Consider the following 19872-nt stretch of genomic DNA (forward strand, 5'->3'; position numbering starts at 1 on the left):
TTTTTTTTAAATATTTGTATTTATTTGAAGGCATTGAGGACCAGAAGGAAGTTTCGTGTGTTAAGCAGTCTCTGCCCTGTTTTGTTCTTAAGTATGCATGTGCCTGTTCAGAGTCTCCAGAAACCTTTTTATAAAAAGAGATCTGAAAATTATTATGGTATATAATCTACCCTTAACAGTGCTAAAATGATTTCTGATAACGTGGTCCCTAACTCAACCGGAAGGCTAAAAATACAGAAATGAAAGATCAAACAGAGTGTTCATGATGTCTTTGAGAAAAATCAGAGTATCATATAGGGTGACCTAGTTTCCAGACCAGTAGGCAGAACTGTAGTGCTAAAGGAAAACTGGCCAGTTATCTTGAGGTACTTGCTAAGGACTGCTCTCTACAGGTTAGACAACTGTCTCTTTCTATGCATATAAATCAAGCAACCAAATATCTGTAGCCATGGAAATGTCTGACTAGAAATATTTATATTGGATTCTCAATACAAAATGTCCCTGTGGTAGAAATCTTATGCCTGGTACAGTTTCACTCCGAAGTGTACTGTCTACCAGGAAAGAAAAATCTAATAAAAGTGGAATATGAACATTAAGGGTTGTATTTATTGCTATTTAGGGAAAAATCATATTCTTCATTGAAAATATGCATTGTTTATGTCCCAGTTAAACCGCTCATAGCACATTTGTAGTTGACAGGACTCAGTGGAAGCCAGCTGTGTCACCAGAGATAAGCAGTTTTGTCTAAAGAGTGCAAAACTGTTTTCAGATAGGATTTACAGGGACTGTCTCAGCTCTGAATATGACTCATTCCAGCTTGTGCTGCACACAGGGACAAAATGAGTATAGCCATTTTATCCATGTGTATTGTCTAGCTTGCAAATGTACGTTATCAACAAACGTAAGTTCAGTTCTAGGAAATAGATTGCAGTGAAGGCTTGGAAACACGTGGGGAAATGGGTGTGTGTTTGCTTATTTCACTGTCATCTGGGTTCAGGGGCTGATGTGTCTCTGCCTGAAAGTCACTCACAGGAAGGACTGTGTAAATTATGAGACACTTTCTAGTTTGTGAGCATTGCATGGCGACTTCCCTGTTTTAGGGGAATCGTGGACCTCTGTGGTTTTGGCTCTAGGGCAGGCAAGGCACCCTTTTCTGCTTCTCTGTGATTCTCCAAGATTCTCCTTTTGGAAGGAAGATGAAAATATTTACTTATATGTCTCTTTGAAAATTTGAGATTTGAGCTGGGCGTGGTGGCGAACGCCTTGAATCCCAGCACTCTGGAGGCAGAGACAGTTCAAGGCCAGCCTGTTCTAGGACAACCAAGGTTACACAGAGAAACCCTGTTTCGAAAAACCAAAAAAAGAAAGAAAAAAACATTTAAGATTTGATAAATTACACCCCAGCTCCAACCATAGAAACCCCAAATTACCTCATCTTCAAACACCTTAGCCGGGTGGTGGTGGTGCATGCCTTTAATCCCAGCACTTGGGAGGCAAAGGCAGATGGATTGCTGTGAATTCGAGGTCTACAAAGTGAGTCCAGGACAGTCAAGGCTACACACAGAGAAACCTTGTCTCCAACGACCAAAACACCACCATCAAAAAACTGGGATACCTTAATGATATTAGTAGGTTGCTATGGTTTCAGTATATTGATGAACTAGTAAGAAGAGGTTTATTAGCTTTTGCTGTATTTAAAGCAAAACGCTAGCATTTAGCCAAATACGTGCTACAAATGGACAAGGGGAAACATACTCAAGAATAGAATAATATGAATATTCATGTACCAATTTCTAACTGAGTTGAACAAACATCACTCTGCCCTTTGCTTTAAATTTAATTCTGTATGTGCATCCTGCCATAGTACCACCATGGTGCTTCTTCGTCCTCGTTATCTGCCTTTTCACAGCTTGGGTTTCCAGCCTTGTAGCAGTGGTCGGATATATTTCTCATAGGCAGGGTTCTCCTGTATTTATGAGAAGCACATTATTAAGAGAACACTTTTAGAATTAATGACTTCGCTTTCAAATTAAATACTTCACTTTAAAAAAGTCACATTACCTAAGAGTCTTAATTTTTCAAATTATTTTTGAAATTCATTTTGTGTGAACATATGGTGAACCCTTTGCCAAGCAGTACCCTTTCTTAGGCAGATTTTAAACTGTGCGTGCAGGTGGCTGGTTAAAACAACGGGCAGTTTGTTCTTCACTTTGGGAATTTAACACAAACAAAAGCCTTCACTATTTGAGGCACTTTGAAATTGAACGTGAACCATAAGGCAAGGAACCAGAAAGTAGAATCAGAATAGGCTTACCCATCAGTCCGTCTTCCCTTCCTTCCTTCCTTCCTTCCTTCCTTCCTTCCTTCCTCCCTTCCTTCCTCCCTCCCTCCCTCTTTCTTTTCTTTCTTTCTTTCTTTCTTTCTTTCTTTCTTTCATAGTCAACTTCCAAGTGTATTTCTTTTCCTTTCCTTTCTTTTCTCCTATGGATATATCAAGTTTCACCAAGACTAGGCACCTCGCCGGACATGGTGGCGCACACTTGGAAGGCAGAGGCAGGTGGATTGCTCTGAGTTCAAGGCCAGCCCAGTCTACAAAGTGAGTCCAGGACAGCCAAGGCTACACAGAGAAACTCTGTCTTGGGGAAAAACCAGAAGAAAAAAAAAGACTAGGCACCTCCCTTCATATTAAGGTTGGGCAAGTGAACCCAGTATGAGGAAAAGGGTCCCCAAAGCAGGTAAAAGTGTCAGAGACAACCCCTGCTCACCCTGTTATGAGTCCCAAAAGAAGACTAAGCAACACAACTGTAACGTGTGCAGAGGGCCTTGGTCAGTCCCATGCAGGCTCCCTGGTTGTTGGTTCAGTCTCTGTGAGGCCCTATGAGCCCAAGTTAGTTGATTCTGTGGGTTTTCTTGTGGTGTCTTTGACCCCTCTGCCTCCTACAATCCTTCTCCCTCTTCAGCAGGATTCCCTGGCTCTGCCTACTGTTTGGCTGTGGGTCTCTGCATCTGTTTCCATCAGTTGCTGGATAAAGCCTCTCTGATGACAATTGGGCTAGGCACCAATCTATGAGTATAGCAGAATGTCATTAGGCATTATTTCCCTATCTTTTTTTTTTTCCCCCTAGTTGTGTTTGGTTCTACTTAGGTCTCTGGGCTATTGAGCCTCTGGGTCCTGGCCCTCTCCAGGCACTGTTAAGACTGGGTTCCCTCTCATATCATGGGTCTCATACTGGACTAGTCATTGGTTAGCCAGTCCCACAAATTCTGTGCCACCTTTACTCCAGTACATCTTGTAAGCAGGGCAGATTGTAGGTCGAAGGTTATGTGGCTGGGCTGCTATCCCTCAGGCTCTATATGCCCTATTGCTAGGAGTCTTAGCTAGGGTCACCTTGCTAGAATCCTGGGAGTTTCCATTGCACTAGGTTTCTAGCTCGTCTCCGAGATGCTCCCCAATTCCAGTTGTCTCCCAATATTCTCACTCAGGATGATTTTTTCCTAGTTCTATTTATTTGCCTGCAGATTATTATGTCTAACATGTTTCTAACAGCTGAGTAATACTCCATTGTGTCAATGTACCACATTTTCTTTATCCATTCTTCATCTAAGGGCATTTAAGTTGTTTCCAGTTTTGAATAAAGCTGCTATGAACATAGTTGAACAAATGTCCTCGTGGTATGATGGAGGGTCTTTTGGGTATATGCCCAGGAGTGGTACAGCTGAGTCTTGAGATAGAACTATTCACAGTTTTCTGAGAATCCACCAAACTGATTTCCAAAGTGGTTGTACAAGTTTGTGCTCCCAACAGCAATGGAGTGGTGTTCCACATCCTCGCTGGCATGAGTTGTTACTTGTGGTTTTGAACTTAGCCATTCTGACAGGTGTAAGATGGAATCTCAGAGTTGTTTTTATTTGTATTTCCCTGATGACTACGGATGTCAAACATTTCTTTGATTCTTGGCCTTTTGAGATTCCTCTGTTGAGGATTCTCTGTTAAGATCTATACCTCATTTTTTTTTTAAACTTGTATTATTTGGTTTGTTGATAGCTAGTTTCTTGAGTTCTTTATATATTTTGAATATTAGCCCTCTGTCAGATGTGTGATTACTGAAGATCTCTTCCCATTCTGTAGGCTGCTGTTTTGTCCTATTGGCAGTGTACTTTGCCTCACAGAAGCTTTTCAGTTTCATGAAGTCCCACTTATTAATTGTTGATCTTTAGAGCCTAAGCTGTTGCTGTTTGTTCAGGAAGTTGTCTCCTGTGACAGTGAGTTCAAGGCTCTTCCCCACCTTTTCTTCTAACAGATTTAGTGTGTCTGGTTTTATGTTTAGGTCTTTAATCCACTTGGACTTTAGTTTTGTGCAGGGTGATAAATATGGATCTATTTGCATTTTTCTACTTGCAGACATCCAATTAGAAGAGCACCATTGTTGAAGATGCTTCCTTTTTTCCATTGTATGGATTCGCTTCTTTGTCAAAAATCAAGTGCCAATAGGTGTGTGGGTTTATTTCTGGGTCTTTGAGTTGATATATTGATCAGCCTGTCTGTTTTTATGCCAATATCATGTAGTTTTTATTTCCATTGCTCTGTAGTACAGCTTAAAATCAGAGATGGAGATACCTCTGGAATTTTTTATTGTGCAGGATTGTCTTGGCTATCCTGGTGTTTTTTGTTTTTCCACATGAAATTGAATAATGTTCTTTCAAGATTTGTAAAGAATTGTGTTGGAATTTTGATGGGGATTGTATTGAATCTGTAGATTGCTTTTGGTAAGATGGCCATTTTTACTATGTTAATCCTACCGATCCACGAGCATGGGAGATCTTTCCATCTTCTGCTATCTTTTCCAATTTCTTTCTTCAAAGACTTGAAGTTCTTGTCATACAGGTCTGTCACTTGCTTGGTGAGAGTTAAACCAAGATACTTCATCTTATTCGTGGCTATTGTGAAGGGTGTTGTTCATCTTGTTTATCATTTGTATATAGGAGGGCTACTGATTTTTTTTCCCTTTGGTTAATTTTGTATCCAGCCACTTTGCTGAAGGTGTTTACCACCTTTAGGAGTTCCATGGTAGAATGTTTGGGGTCACTGATCTATACTTTCATATCATGTGCAAATGGCAATACCTTGACTTCTTCTTTTCCAACTTGTATCCCCTTGGTCTCCTTTAGTTGCCTTATTGCTCTAGCTAGAGCTCCAAGTACTACATTGAAGAGATATGAAGAGAGAGTAGACAGCCTTATCTTGTTCCTGATTTTAGTGGCCTTATTTCCTAATGCAAGGTCTGAGTTCTTTTCTGCATAGCTAAGCCCCAGTCTTCCATACTACCTTCTTGTTTATTTCCCTTTGCCTGTCTACAGAAAACTATGAGGTCCTTATCACAGGTCTACACCTCTGTTATCCACTGTTTATTCAAAACCAGCATACCAGCATTGTACAGTAAATGTTCTTCAAATGACTGAACCAGTTGTGTTTCACACTTCTCACTGTTCCTTGGGATAGTGAGTTTTAACAGTAGAGCTTTTGAGGGGTGTGGCGATGTACACATGTAATCCTGGCATTTGGGAGATAGGAATTCAAGGCCTGCTTGGACTACCCAAGACCATCAAACACTTAAAGGGTTCTTGGTTTGAAATGACCCCTGATGATTCTTTCTTGCTTCCATAGGGAAATGCATGGCTGTGATTTCATGTGAGGAGGGAGAGCTGCTCATGGAAATTTTCTAGATCAGTTAGAAATTCAAAAGCAGACATCGCAGAGTACACTAGGGGAGCGTGTTATTCTGTTTAGGGAGAAAGCTCAGCCCAGCCTGCCCCAGACAGAGATACTCTGTGGAGCTAAGACTGAGCTTAGCACACAGCACTTTATTTCTGGCAGAACACCAGTGAATATATATTCCCACATGTGCTTTTGTGTCCATAGGGCATGCTTCAACATAGCTGCTGTTTTAACTTATTTAAAATACCTGTAATGTGCTTATTTCTATTGTAAAAATGTCTGCTGCACTTCAGAATTTGGCCACTCAAAAAATAGCCTTTACTATCCAGATGAGACCTGATAGGCTGTGATCATATGGTGGGGGAGGAGGTCTCCTACTGTCACAGGTCTAGGGGAGGGGAATAGGGTGAAAGAGGGAGGGAGGGGGGAACAGGAAGATACAAGTGAGGGGATAACAATCAGGATGTAATCTGAAGAAATTATTTTAAATAAAGAAAGAAAAAAGAAAAAATACTCTAAAAAAAAAAAAAACCAAAAAAGCAAAAAATAGCCTTTAAAAATGTTGGTGCTTGCCTTTAATCTCAGCACTCAGAGGCAGAGGCAGGCAGATCCCTGTGAGTTCGAGGGCAGCCTGGTCTACAAAACGAGGCCAGGACAGCCAGGATTGCAAGAGAAACCCTGTCTCAAAAAAATCAAAAAACCAAACACCAAACATCCCCCCCAAAAAAGTTGGTGCTTTTCAAAGGAGTTGGAAGTGTAAGATCGTGTGGCTAAATATTTGCAGTCAACCAAGTATCATTTTAATTAAGTGGAGTCAAAGTCATTTCTAACTTCACATCCCTAAACTGCTGTGCATGAAAGAGCCACCCCGTTGCACGGTCACTCTTAACAAGGCAGTATAAGGCAGCTGATGAGTGTGTGTGGCATCTGCATGGACGGCTGCTTTCGTGTCATGTAGTCATCAGAAGCTCTATCATCTGTCCAGTGGGAGGAAGTAGAGTCAGAGTAGCGCAATGAAGTATGTCATGATTTTACAGAATCAGTCCGCGTGGAGACTTAGTCACGTCTCTCGTTTCTTCTACAAAGCTGCTACCGTTTCCAAATTAAAGTCTTCTAAGAATGAAGAAAACATGGTAGCCCGCTATGCTCTTTACTGACCGTGAGGCATCTATGGAGTGTTTCCTGTGCTGCCAATGAACAGGTCCGAGCTGTGTCTCTGCCTTTGCTGACTGGTGAGCAGGGAGAGAGGGATGGTTCTATGGAGTACCAAAGAACACGGGTCTCTTTTGAGAGCAATGGAAGCAGGCTGGGTTGGGAAGGACTGCTTTGCTTTTAGGCAAGGATTTAAACATTAGCAAAGACAGGTCTGACCACTAGAAAAGTAATGTACTAGAAGCAGCTTACCTGTAAGGAGCAGCAAACATGTAAGTCATTAATATTTCCTGGAGCTAAAACCATATCAGCTTGTGGGTGGGTGATGCTTGACTGAAATGGACTGGCCTTCTATCTGGCAGCCATCCTGAGGTTATGGCTTTAGGTAATAATGTTATGCTAAGCTCTGGTATGTGCAGAATAAAACCTGTCAGGAGTCAGTCTAACAACACTTGACTAAGTGTGAGTGAACTAAAGGTAAATTTTCACCATCTGACAGACATTTGTTTATAAATTCTAACATACCCAGTGCTGTGAAACAATATGTGTGTGTGTGTGTGTGTGTGTGTGTGTGTGTGTGTGTGTGCATGTGCCTATAGAGACAGACTCCGTGTTGGGATTATCTGTGTCAAATCTGCTATTGAGTATGGGCTTCCTAAATCTGAAGTACAGTACCCATTGCTTTTCATAAATTTGCCCAGTGAGGCTGGGCTAACAGGAGTTCTCGTGTTCTGTCTGAGGACAGTCTTATGATGCCCGTGGGATGTACGGGCTTTTCCTGCCCACTGATGGCAGTACCTCAAATTTCCCATCGCCTCGGAATGTGCACTTTTATCTACATAAAACAGAGCTAAAAGGCTAAAGACAAGATGGTTTGAGCACTGCTGTGATTTATCTTCATTTTGTTAATGTAAAAGCCAGCTTGCTGCCATGTGTGTGTGCCTTTGGGTACATCAAGCCATGATTTTGAAATGAGCTTGTCTCCTAATGCCCGGTCCATGTTTTGAGCTGTGCATTTTGCTGATTTCAGTTCCTGCCAGGCTGTACCTCTGGTTTCTTTTACGTATTCTCTGAAAGGATTTTAAATAGATGTGCTATACCAAGTGATTTTTCAAGCTAAGCAGAATCGATTACAGCGGGGGAAACATGGAGATGTATTTACGGCACGTGTCTGCTGTCCTACATAATTTATAGTGGGTTTCACGCAACTACCTGAGTATTGGCTGGCGACTTCTGAGCCCACTCAAACAGACGTTCGTAGACATGTCCGTCATAACAGCCGAGGGCCGAGTTTAAACAATGATCCGTGAAGTCAAAAGCATCAGTTAACAAGACAGCATCCTTCCTGAGAGAGGAAACAAACTGTGAGCACTTCACCTTACTCTTAGGAGTCTAATCAACCCACAGGAAGTAATTAGAAGTTGCATCACTACCCACTATTTGACAATTTATCTTTATTATTTGGGCTTTATTTAGTTTTGGTTTTTTGTTTGTTTTACCAGTTGTATATGCACAAGATAAAAAAAATCAGAGTATCCCATACCTGTAATTCCAGCACTTGGGGAAGCAGAGACAAGGGGATCTCTATGAGTTCAAGGCCAGCTTGGTCTACAAGTGAGTCCAAGACAGCCAAAGCTACGCAGAGAAACCCTGTCTCAACTCCCCCAACACCCCCCAAAAAAACCAAAACAGAGAGAGAGAGAGACAGACAGACAGACAGTCAGACAGTCAGACAGACAACTCAGTCATAGAGTAGGTACCAAACAGGTATTCTTTTTTTCTTTTGTTTTTTTCGAGACAGGGTTTCTTGTTGAGACAAGGTAGCCTTGGCTGTCCTGGACTCACATTGTAGACCAGGCTGGCCTCAAACTCACACTGATCTGCCTGCCTCTGCCTCCTGAGTGCTGGGATTAAGGGAGTGGGGCACCCTCCCCATCCCCAGCTAAAGGAGAGGGTAATTTTCTAAAGTTGCCACTTACTAGAGGTCTGGGGATGTAGCTCAGTTAGTAGAGTGCTTGTCTAAGATGTGTAGGCTTTGATTCCAAGCACTGCTTAAAACCAGGCGCAGTGGCACGGGTCTCTACCAGTGGAAAGCAAGTTCAAGGTCATTCTTGGTTACAGAGCAAGTTTGAGGCCAGCCTGGGCTACATGGGATCCTATCTCAAAAGCAAATGAATAATTAGGGTGCATCATGACCATTTTCATAAGAAATAAAAAAATTAGGGTATGACCTGAAAACAAACCATCTTCTGAGAAAGATACAGAAAAGGGAAATAATTAAAACTCTCATTTCTGAAATGCGTCTGAGCCTGCTAATTCAATAGACGCAGAAGCCAGCATCACAGGGCGTGCACAAGTCCAAGCCAGATAAGGTCTCACTGTGCAGTTCTGGCTGGTCTAGCACTCATGTAGCTCTGGCTGGGCTGTGCAGTGCATGTGGAGGCCAGAGAACAAGTGTAGGAGACAGCAGTCCTTCCACATGTGGGTCTTAGGGATCAAACTCACATCATCAGCCTAGGGATTGAACTCAATGTTGTCGGTCTGGACTTCAAGTACCTTTGTCCATCAAGCCATCTTGCTGGCCTTTAATTCTGTTTTGACGATAACTGATGCTAATAATGATTAAAAAGAGCTAATGAGCTGGTCTTTTTGTTTAGTGTCCCTTATGACCCTGTAGTGTCTCATTTCTCTCTGTAGTCAGCTGAAATTCCATGATCCATTGTATTCTCTTCCTAAAAATCGATTCAGCAGTTTTTCTTCCTCTGTCATGCTGCCTTAGCCCAGTTTGCTCCTTGTTTTCTGCCACCACTGATGTGATAACATGGGGCTGGGGGGACTAGCCTACACTGCTGTCCTAAGAGCTCAGGTGAGGCGAGCCACAGCCTAGCAGTCATGCTCCGTTGCTCTGGGTTACTGATTCCTTCACACTCCCTTCCATCTTCAGGTCTGCAGCACCCACCTCCTCCTCCCTTACCAGAGTGACTTCGCATCCTATGTCACCGATCAAGTGGAAGTCATAGGGGCTCGCCATAGGTTCCCACCTTGGAGCACTGTACACAGAGCCCTCTCTTAGCTCCAGCCAACTTCTCCTGCTCCAAGTCTACCCATTCTTTGGTTTACTACATGCTTTCTGCCCTTGCCTACCGGAAAGCATTACTCCACATACTTTTCCTTCCTGTATAGTGTCCAAACCCCTTGAGGTCACTCCATCAGTATAGAAGCTCACTGCCATCTCTCTTAAGACATGCTTTAGAGAGATGGAGACATGGCTCAGGGGTTAATGACACTCGCTGCTCTTGTAGAAGACGCTGGCTTGGCCGATGGCACTCGGACGCTGGCTCACACCTGTCTGTAGCTCCTCAGGCATTGCATACATGTGGTGCATGTAAGCAGGCATACCCATAAAATTAAAAAGTGAAACTTAAGCTGGGTGGTGGTGGTGCATGCTTTTTAATCCCGGCACTTTGGGGCTGAGGCAAAGGCAGGCAGATCTCTTGCGTTTAAAGCTAGATTGGTCTTCAGAGCAAGTTCCAGGACAGCCAAGGCTACACAGAGAAACCTTGTCTCTAAAACCCAAAACAACCGACAGACCAAACAAATAACATTAAATTTAAAAACAAGCTTTTGGTTCCCCTCCTTTCCGTTATCTGCTCCAGATCTTGGCTCCTCTTTTAACTGAATTTGGGAGTATTTTGTTTGCTTCTCTCCAGTTTTCCTGCTCTTTCTGGAGAGTCCTGGATTCATTTTGGCTTTTCCCACCAGCCCTTCACCGAAATACCTCTTCTTAGGTCCCCTTCTGCCTTTGCAGGGTCCTAACGCTTCTCGTTCACTCACTCCTTGATGATATCATGTCATCTCTCTTCTGGCTTTAAATATCAGCCACATGCCAGTGACTTCCAAATTTATCCCTCCTGTGTCACCTGCTGACTGGTTTCTATGCTAGATTTCTTTCTTTCATTTAAAAAAAGATTTATTTATCATGCATACAGTGCTCTGCCTGCATGTACTCCTGCACGCCAGAAGAGGGCATCATATCACATTATAGATGGTTGCTAGCCACCGTGTGGTTGCTGGGAATTGAACTCAGGACCTCTGGAGGCGCTGCATGAATCCCAAAACAAACTCCTGATCTTGTGTATCTTAGCTGAAACTGGCCATCCTATAGTCTTTCCCTTTATGATAAATGGCCTGACTTCCTCCTCTTACCTTGTCCCATATTCCTCTTTTATTTCCAAAGCATGTCCAATCATCACCCACTTCCCACCCCATTGGTCAGTGCTTCACATGGTCCAATCCACACTCATCTCTCAGCTGGATTATTGCATTAGCTTCCAGACCCAGCTCCTTGCTGCTAGTTATTGGTTAATTTATTTATAATGATTCATTTGGGGGCTGCAGGTTAAAACCTATGCCATATGCACACTGAGCAAGGAAGTGTTCTACCTCAAGAGCTGTACTTTCAGCCTCTGATATATATATATATATACATACAGTGCTGGGAGATGGCTCAGTTGATAAAGGGCTTGAGGACCTAAGTTTGATTCCCAGAATTTATATAGGAGGAAAAGGGCTAGGTGTGGTGCTGAGCATTTATAGCCTTAGGCTAGGCAGGCAGAGAGAGGCAGATCGCTGGGCCTCCCTGACCAGTTCATCCAGCCTGCTTGTGAGTTCTGGGCCTAGGAGAAACACTGTCTCAAAACACAGCACAACACAACAAACAAACAAAAAACCCCATTGGTGCTTGAGAAGGACACCCAAAGTCGTCCTTTGGCTCCGGTCTCCACATGTACACACACATACAAAACAAAACAAACAACACAGAAACAAACAAAAACCCACAAACCAAAACATGCATGAATTCATACAAACAAACACACACACACACACACACACACACACACACACACACACATACACATACACACACAGTCAGGTTATTTCAGGTTATAATAATTGCTGTGCACTAAACCTTCCCATTCTCACACAGAGTAAAAGCCCAAATCTTTAAAGTCTTTACAGTTTTACACCCCAACCTCTCTTGCTTCACCTTGCACCCGTGCTCTGCAGCCTTTGTTGTATCCGCCACCTTACCATGCTTCCTACTTCTGTGGCCATGTTTCTTCTGGCCTCAGGGTAGACAAACCAGGCGGTCTAGTTTTGTACCTTTGTGCCTTTCTACACTGTGCTCAGCTTGGCTGATGTTTTTTTCCTCCCCGGTAGCCACATGATTTCTCTAGGTCCTGTGTTCTCAGGCCTTTCCTTAAGGTCACCCTCCTGGACAGGCCTTCTTTGATCTGTTTAATTGCTGGAAGGTCTGAAGCTATCACTCACAGGTAGAACACTTGCCTAGCAAGTTCAAGGCCATGGGTGTGATTCCCCAGCACCACACAAAAACTGGAGCAAGAACATTTGAAACTGCAATGCACCCTCTGTACCCCCCACAGTCCTTCCCTTATTCCTGTTTGTGTGTGTGTATGTGTGTATGTGTGTGTGTGTGTATGCACGCACTTGAGTGTGTCTATACTCTGCTTGTAGACACTGTGGAAATTTTCTTTTCTTTTCTTTTCTTTTTTTTTTTGAGACAGGGTTTCTCTGTGTAGCCCTGGCTGTCCTGGACTTGCTTTGTAGACCAAGCTGGCCTCGAACTCACAGCGATCCACTTGCCTCTGCCTCCCAAGTGCTGGGATTAAAGGCATGTGCTACCACACCTGGTTCACTGTGGAACTTTTCAACCTGAAACTATCATTTGAAGTAAATTTTCATGAAATATTTTATTGATATTTTGCCACCTTTTGGTTTTCTTTGTCTTTTTTTTTTTTTTCTCTTGAACTGTCTTTCACATGATAGACTGTAAATATTGGTTTTCTTTAAAATACGTTTAAAGATTTTTTTATTGTTGGTCCTCTTTTTAAAAACCATTGTACTTTTTTGTCTCTGACTTTCTCTGAGGTTGCCACAACTCCATCTTGGACACAGGATTTAGCTCCATCCCACTTCCTGGTGCCCCTTTTCTTCTTGAACTGTACATTTGTATTTTAAAAAAAGATTTACTTATAGCACTCAGGAGGCAAAGGCAGGTGGATTGCTGTGAGTTCGAGGCCAGCCTAGTCTATAAAGTGAGTCCAGGACAGGCAAGGCTACACAGAGAAACCCTGTCTTGAAAAAAACATTATTTATTTAATATGTACACAGTGTTCTAACTCCATGTATGCCTGCACACCAGAACTCATGATAGATGGTTATGAGCCACCATGTGGTTGCTGAGAATTGAATTTAAGAGCAACCAGTGCTCTTAACTTCTGAGCCGTCTCTCCATCCCCTACATTTGTATTTTTACTTGCCTAGCCTGCTCCTTTTTATTATAGATTTACATAAGAATGAACATTAATAACCACATGACAGAGTCACTATTAGGCTGTTTTGAAATTTCCTCTGCCAATGCCATTAATCAAAACTCTTCAATTTAGCTTCAGGCAGACTTTTTAAACAAGAGGTAAAACTAGCCACATTCTTTGCCAAAATATCACAAGAACAATCTTCAGGCCACAAATTCAAATTCTTCTCCTCTGGAGCCTCTTGAACTAGGTCCCCACAATTCAAGTCACCCTTGGCACTACTATCTGCCATGTTTCTACTAAGATGGTCCATTAAAGCACAATTAAAACATCCCACTGCTTTTCTAATCCAAGGTCCTAAGGTCCACATTCCTCCAAACAAAAGTATGGTCAAGCCTACCAACTTCTTTTTTAGTTAGGGTTTTGTTGTTAACCATGGCAACTCTTATAAAGGAAAACATTTAAGTGGGCTGGCTTACTGTTCAGAGGTTCAGTCCATTATGACCATGGTGGGAAGAAAAGGCAGGTAAGCATGGTACTAGAATTCCACACCTAGATTTGTAGGCAGCAGGAAGAGACTTAGCCACTGAGCCTGGGCTTCAGCTTCTGAGACCTCAAAGCCCACACACCCACAGTGGCGCAACAAAGCCACACCTACTCCAACAAGGCCACACCTCCTAATAATGCCACTCCCTGTGGACCGAACATTCAAACACTGAGTCAATGGGAGCCATTCGTATTCAAACAACCCCAAAGGGCTAAGGATGTAGTCCCTCAGTTGGTAGAGTACTTGCCTAGCATGCACCAAGTCCTGGGTTCAAACTGCAGCACTGTCTAAAAACTGGGTGTGTTGGCTGATGCTGGTATTCCAGCACCAGGAAGATGAGGGCAGGATGGTCAGAGGTTCAAAGCTATCCTTGGCTGTATAGCAAGTTCAAAGCCAGTATGGCCTACATGAGACCCTGTCCCAAACCAAGTATATATTTGATGTATTTTTTGTTTGTTTGTTTTTGTTTTTTGTTTTTTCAAGGCAGGGTCTATTTGATGTTTTTACTGACGTTGTAGTAGGGCTCCAGAAATGAATGTGTGTGTTCTGTCTGCCACCTTTACTCAGCAGTCCCTCAGTGGAGGTGTTTAGCACAACTTAGAGTGCTAAGACTGAGCTGGGTCCATTCATTGGCCTCAGGCTAAGAGCTAGTTTTGGTGTCTCTTAGACTACTATCCTGCCCTTGATTTGTCACCCCTGAAATCTGAGCAGTTAGTGCCTAATCCAGTCAGAGAACTGTGATGCTGATTTGATAAGTGCATGGAATCTATTTCATGCTTAGTTACCCTGCAGTAAGAAAGGAAACTTAGGACCCATAATGTAAGCAAATCAATTTGTGGTTTCCAGGCGTGTGTTGGCAGCTTCCGTCTCTGGAGCTAAGGCAAGCACTTAGAAAAGCAGAGGCCAGATTAACACACACACACACACACACACACACACACACATCCTGCACCATGATTATGAGGTATTAAGGGTCTTATATGTCTGGTCATCACAAGCCAAGACCAGGTGCCTCTTTTTTTCATGTGTTTAAAAAATGCTAATAATAATCAGAAAGCTAGAAAGTTAGGCCAACTTGGGCTTGAACTGTGTAGCACAAATTACACCCTCAATGGTCCCATACTGGACCTTCTGCATAACCCTCATGTAATTCTATTAGGCACACTTCTGACCAGTGTTTGTTTACATTATTACTTATTTACTTTGGTGGAGATACCATGCTATGTGTTTGGAGGTCAGAGGATAACTATGGAAGCTGGTGCTGGCCTTCTATCATGTGGCATCAAAGTCAGATTGTTGGGTGTGGTCCGGCGCCTGTGAGCCTAGCGCTCTGCCCTGTATTTGATGGTTTAGTTGAAGAAACATTTATTAGTCACTAGCTATTGGTCAGGTGCTGATATGTAGCCATAAGGGCTTGTTAGTACTTTATTTTAGAAACAAAAAAGCATATGGCTGAATATTTTTAACCTCTTATGAAAACCTATACAAACTAAAAAAATCTGTTACTGATAACGAGAGCTAATGGAGGTCCCAGGGGAAAAGTCACTTCCCTCCACATATAATAGGCATCATATTTTTTGCCCAGCAAGGTTTCAAAAATGTTGTGTTCTCAAGTTACCCTGGTTTTTGTTTGTTTGTTTGTTTGTTATACTGACATTAGTAAATAATTCATAGTGTTTAATACCTGTTCCTTCCAGTAGTCTGCTCAGGCCAGACTTTGATGTGTTCTTAAAGCAAGATTTACTTTACGTATAAAATAACAGGATGAATGCCACTAGCATTCATAGCTCTAATTTGTACAGGACCAGCTCTACATTTGAAAAGTATCTATTATTGCTTTACAAATCAGTATATAAATTACTCAGTCTAAGCACGTCGTCTTTCTCTTTGTTTTGTTGTTTTGTTTTGTATTTTTGAGACAGGGTTTCTCAATGTAACAGCCCTGGCTATCCTGGACTCACTTTGTAGACCAGGCTGGCCGTGAACTCACACAGATCTGCCTGCCTCTGCCTCCTGAGTGCCTTTAATCAAAGGCATGCGCCACCATGCCTGAATTAAACAAGTCATCTTGAAGCTAAGGGAGTATCAAAATACATTTATTAAACTTGGTAAGGATATATTAAGACATATTCAACAAAGACATGAGTATGCATAACATATACATAAACACCCTTTAGATGTTAACACACAAGTACAGAATGAATGCTCGGTGGTCAGACAGCTCCGTGTGTCACTGACTCTCCTCCCTCGTCATGTATGGGCACAAGTTCACTTGCACAAGCCTGAACTTCCTCAGTGGTACAGGGAGGGTGAGTCCAATTCAAAGGCTTCGCGGATCACATGAGATGATGCGTATGACAGCACACAGATACTAAATGCTGGTTATTATTTAAATCAGTATTATTATTGTGCCCATATGTAGCAGCCTTGATTTTATTCACGTTCCTTAGACACTGCTCCTTGCCAGTGCTGAAGAGTCAACTGAGGTACTAATTTATTTATTTTTGTTGTTATTGGTTTTTTGAGACAGGGTTTCTCTGTGTAGCCCTGGCTGTCCTGAAACTCTCTCTGTAGCCCAGGCTGGCCTCGAACTCCATAACTTATTCTTAAGCACTTTAGTTTCTAATTTTCTTTCAGTTCCTCTAATGTTTCTTTCATTAAAGCCCCAGCGCTCTCTGTGGGTATAACTGTGCTAAGTGTCAGCCTGTCCAGACCCCAAGTTTGCAAAGTCTTAGAGAGACAGCAACCTATGCACCAGGCTCTAGTGTAATTTCAAGGCCCAGTCACTCACCGGATCAAGGGAAGTAGGTCCAGGAAGGCTGCTCTTGCCATGTCCACTTGGGCCCCAGACAGGAAGCCATCATGCAGAAAGTGACCCGAGTCGGTCAGAATACCGTGTAAGGCATGAAGGCCACAGAGGCGTCGGAGCACATGCTGGATCGCTGGTTCAGTTTCCAGTTTCTCCACAGCTTCCTTAAAAGTCCTCACAGTGATGCAGTAGCAGTGAGCCTACGACAGAAAGGCACACAGGCTACCAACTCTCATCCGCAGCTACACGGATCATTCTGGAAACTTGGCGAGATGGCTGGAGTAAGTGTATCTTCTAGAGAACTGGCGGTTACTTTTTGACTTGTTCACTCCAGGTCCGAATGAACATTTTTGGTAGTGTGAATATGGTGTGTGTGTGTGTGTGTGTGTGTGTGTGTGTGCGCGCGTGTGTGTATTGGGGGCTGGCAGAGTGTGAAACTGGGCTTTTAGATTTGAGCCAAGGTTTCTCTGTGTAGCCTTGGCTGCCCTAGACTCACTTTGTAGACCAGGCTGGCCTCGAACTCACAGCGATCTGCCTGCCTCTGCCTCTCGAGTGCTGGGATTAAAGGCGTGCGCCACCACGCCTGGCTCCGCTCTTAACCACTTAGTATAGAGTACTGGTCAAGTGACTACAGTGACCACTGCCACCAAACGTCTGCCCTTCGGATTCCTTTCCTGGGCTTCCCTCTCCCCTCACCCCAAAAACTACAGGATGAATGCCTGTCCTGTGGGGAGGCCTTCAGGACACTATGGGTTGTTAAATGATTTGACTGTGAGGCTGGTGCAGTAGGAGATGTGAGCTCTCTGTGGGTATAATTGTGCTAAGTGTCAGCCTGTCCAGACCCCAAGGGAGTGAGAGGACGCATCAAGCCTTTGTGGCACATGGCAAAGGAAGGAGTCTTGGCTCAGCCATTTCCCTCCTCTGAGCTGTCTGTCCTCTGCCTTAGACAAGATTCTGTTAGCTTCCCGTATGTTAACTGATGGAGCCCTGGCAAGCAGCACCTGCTGCATTTAAGGTCAAAGCGTAGGTTTAGAAGACAGACGAGTGACCATTGGGCAGGTGTGGCTCCTTTCCTGGGATCTGTGAAGAGTACACAGTCTTGGCCAGCCCTCTGCTTGGTAGGGTCTCAGCACAGCGGGCAGTAGACTGAGTGGAGCTCAGTTGCCCAGAAATTGAGGACCTCAGAGTCATGCCAGCCCTGGTGTCTGTGGCTGAATGTTGGGTCACCAGGTGGCACTCATGTTCAGTCTGCCTGACAGCCTGGCCTCGTGCCTCTGCGGGTTACTTGCCAGGACTCTGGTTCTGAGAGTGGCCGTTTCAAGGCTGGTTCAGAGGAGCCTCGGGAGTGGGAATGAACTTTAGTCTTGCAGTGATTGGTAGAGGAGACATCCCAGCTGCCCCAGCTTGGAGGCATTCTCACGTCTTCCCCAGCCCATGCCTTTGAGTCCTGTGCTCTTCTATACCGTAGTATTTCTGCATCTTCCCAGGTCTCCCAATAACCCCCACCATGCGCATGGAAGGGCCACCCTCCTCAGGACCAATGACCAGACTGTCTCTGTCTCCCTCTGATTGGCTTCCAGCTCTTTCCTCCTACCCCACCTCCCCCATAACATGCCTGATTCTTCTAGAATGAAACTCTGATTACTCCTCCTAAACTTGGCAGTCTCCCTCATGCAAGGAAAAGAAGAACCAGGCCCTGGCCTTGCCACCCTCCTCCTCCTCCTGCTCCTCCTCCTCTCCCTGCTCTGTCTGCCTCACCTTGGTTCAATTCTGCTTTGGCATCCCCTCAGGAAGCTCTGCATTGCCTCCCAGGCACCAGGCCTCTCCTTCCTGCTGTGTTACCTGCTGCTCTCTTTGCTGGGAAACCTCTCCCAAGCTGCCACCACCCTCAGACAGCCAACTGCTGCTCGACGACTTAGCCCCGTGCACCCCTTTCTTCTGGAAAGTCCTTTGGGCTCTGTGGGGAGTGTCACCAGCAGCCATTTCCCACCCCCTTGTAGTGCTTCACTGATTATAGCTGTTTGTAAGCAGCGTCTTTGATGTTTAGTATCCAGGGTTGGCGCAGAGCGGATGCTCAAATATTTTCCGGCCGATGGTGAACTACGCACAAACATAAAGGATAATGGAAATCGGATCAGACATCCTAGGATTGCCTGTGGGGCTAAGGGGAGACTTGACCTGGTTTTGTGTCTGGGAGATGCTATTTGAGCAACCTGAAGCAAATCCAGGAGCAACGCCTCATTACCTTTTTCCTAAGAGCTGCCAGCAAGCTGCTTTCGAGTTAAGACCTTTAATTAAAATTCTCTGAACTACAGCCTTGGATGTGAGCTGAGGGTAGTCCCTGGGGAGCAGGGGCGGGAAGGACAGGAACTAGAGTTTTCTTAGCATGGTGGCCTGCCTGGGAAAGCAAAGCATGCCCCTCACCTTAGCAGCCTGAAGGTGTATGACAGCAGTCTGGTTCCAGGCGTCATGCTGGTCAAGCCCCGATCTCATGAGGGACTGTGTATGGTGTACCGCATCCTTTATAAGCCTGGAAACCAAAGAGAAGAGCTGCAGTGCTCTGAAGGGGCCGGAAGGAGAACTGATGGGCTGCTGGGGTCCCCCAAGAATAGAAATGATCTCACTGACCTCTGACGTGCCATAAAGCTAACGGCTGCATAAGCATCTCATTAAGGGCAAGAGTCCCAATTTACAGTGGGGGAAAACTGAGTCCCAGAGAGGTTAATTAACTTGTTCAGGGTCACTCAGCTAGTAAGGAATAGGACTAAGATTTTTCCTTTTCTTTGCTGTGACAGGATATTGCTGTATAGCCCAGAGTGACCTAGAATTTTCTATCCTCCTGCTATAGCCTCCCGAGATTTTTTTCCCTCCCTTAGGACTTCAGATAATTTCAGGCTGTTCTGTCGACTGGCTTCTTATGGCCAAACAAGGAGAATGTTTGTTTTTGTTTCTGTTTTTTGTTTTTTTGTTTTTCTTCAAAGGCTAATTCTGTTGCAAGTCCTACCTGAGATAGCTAACTACAAAAGCAGACACCCCACCCACCCCTCCCCCGCACCCCACCCGCCCCTCCCCTGCCCCACCCACATCCACCTTGTCCTCTGAGTTGCTGACTTAGTCATTTGCCAGGAGACTAACCTTCGGTCTGATTTCCACTCCCCTTGTGTCCATCTGACCCTTGGAATATGGGTGTAAAGCAAACTGTTTATTAAGCAACATTTACTCAGCTTCTCAGGGAAATGTTAAGCAGACTGCGTTCCAAGCAGGGAGAGGCAGAGTAGCATTTTAATTCCCCAGCCATCTGTCTTTCCCTTCC

At 44.1% G+C, this 19872-nt stretch overlaps 1 protein-coding gene across 1 annotated transcript in view; it reads right to left on the reverse strand.

Annotated features, from left to right (window-relative positions):
* Positions 1-1631: 1631 nt before the first annotated feature.
* The window catches only part of Acox2 (acyl-CoA oxidase 2), a 34356-nt gene continuing 16115 nt past the window's right edge, over positions 1632-19872 (reverse strand). The window contains exons 12-15 of the mRNA XM_051139669.1: positions 18984-19089; positions 16542-16759; positions 8081-8213; positions 1632-1966 (exon numbers count right to left, since the gene is read on the reverse strand). Of these exons, the coding sequence (XP_050995626.1) occupies positions 1904-1966; positions 8081-8213; positions 16542-16759; positions 18984-19089 (520 nt within the window). The 3' untranslated portion in view covers positions 1632-1903. The remainder of the gene's footprint in view (positions 1967-8080; positions 8214-16541; positions 16760-18983; positions 19090-19872) is intronic.

This window comes from Acomys russatus, chromosome 3 (assembly GCF_903995435.1).
Source record: "Acomys russatus chromosome 3, mAcoRus1.1, whole genome shotgun sequence".
In the NCBI taxonomy this organism is placed as follows: domain Eukaryota; kingdom Metazoa; phylum Chordata; class Mammalia; order Rodentia; family Muridae; genus Acomys; species Acomys russatus.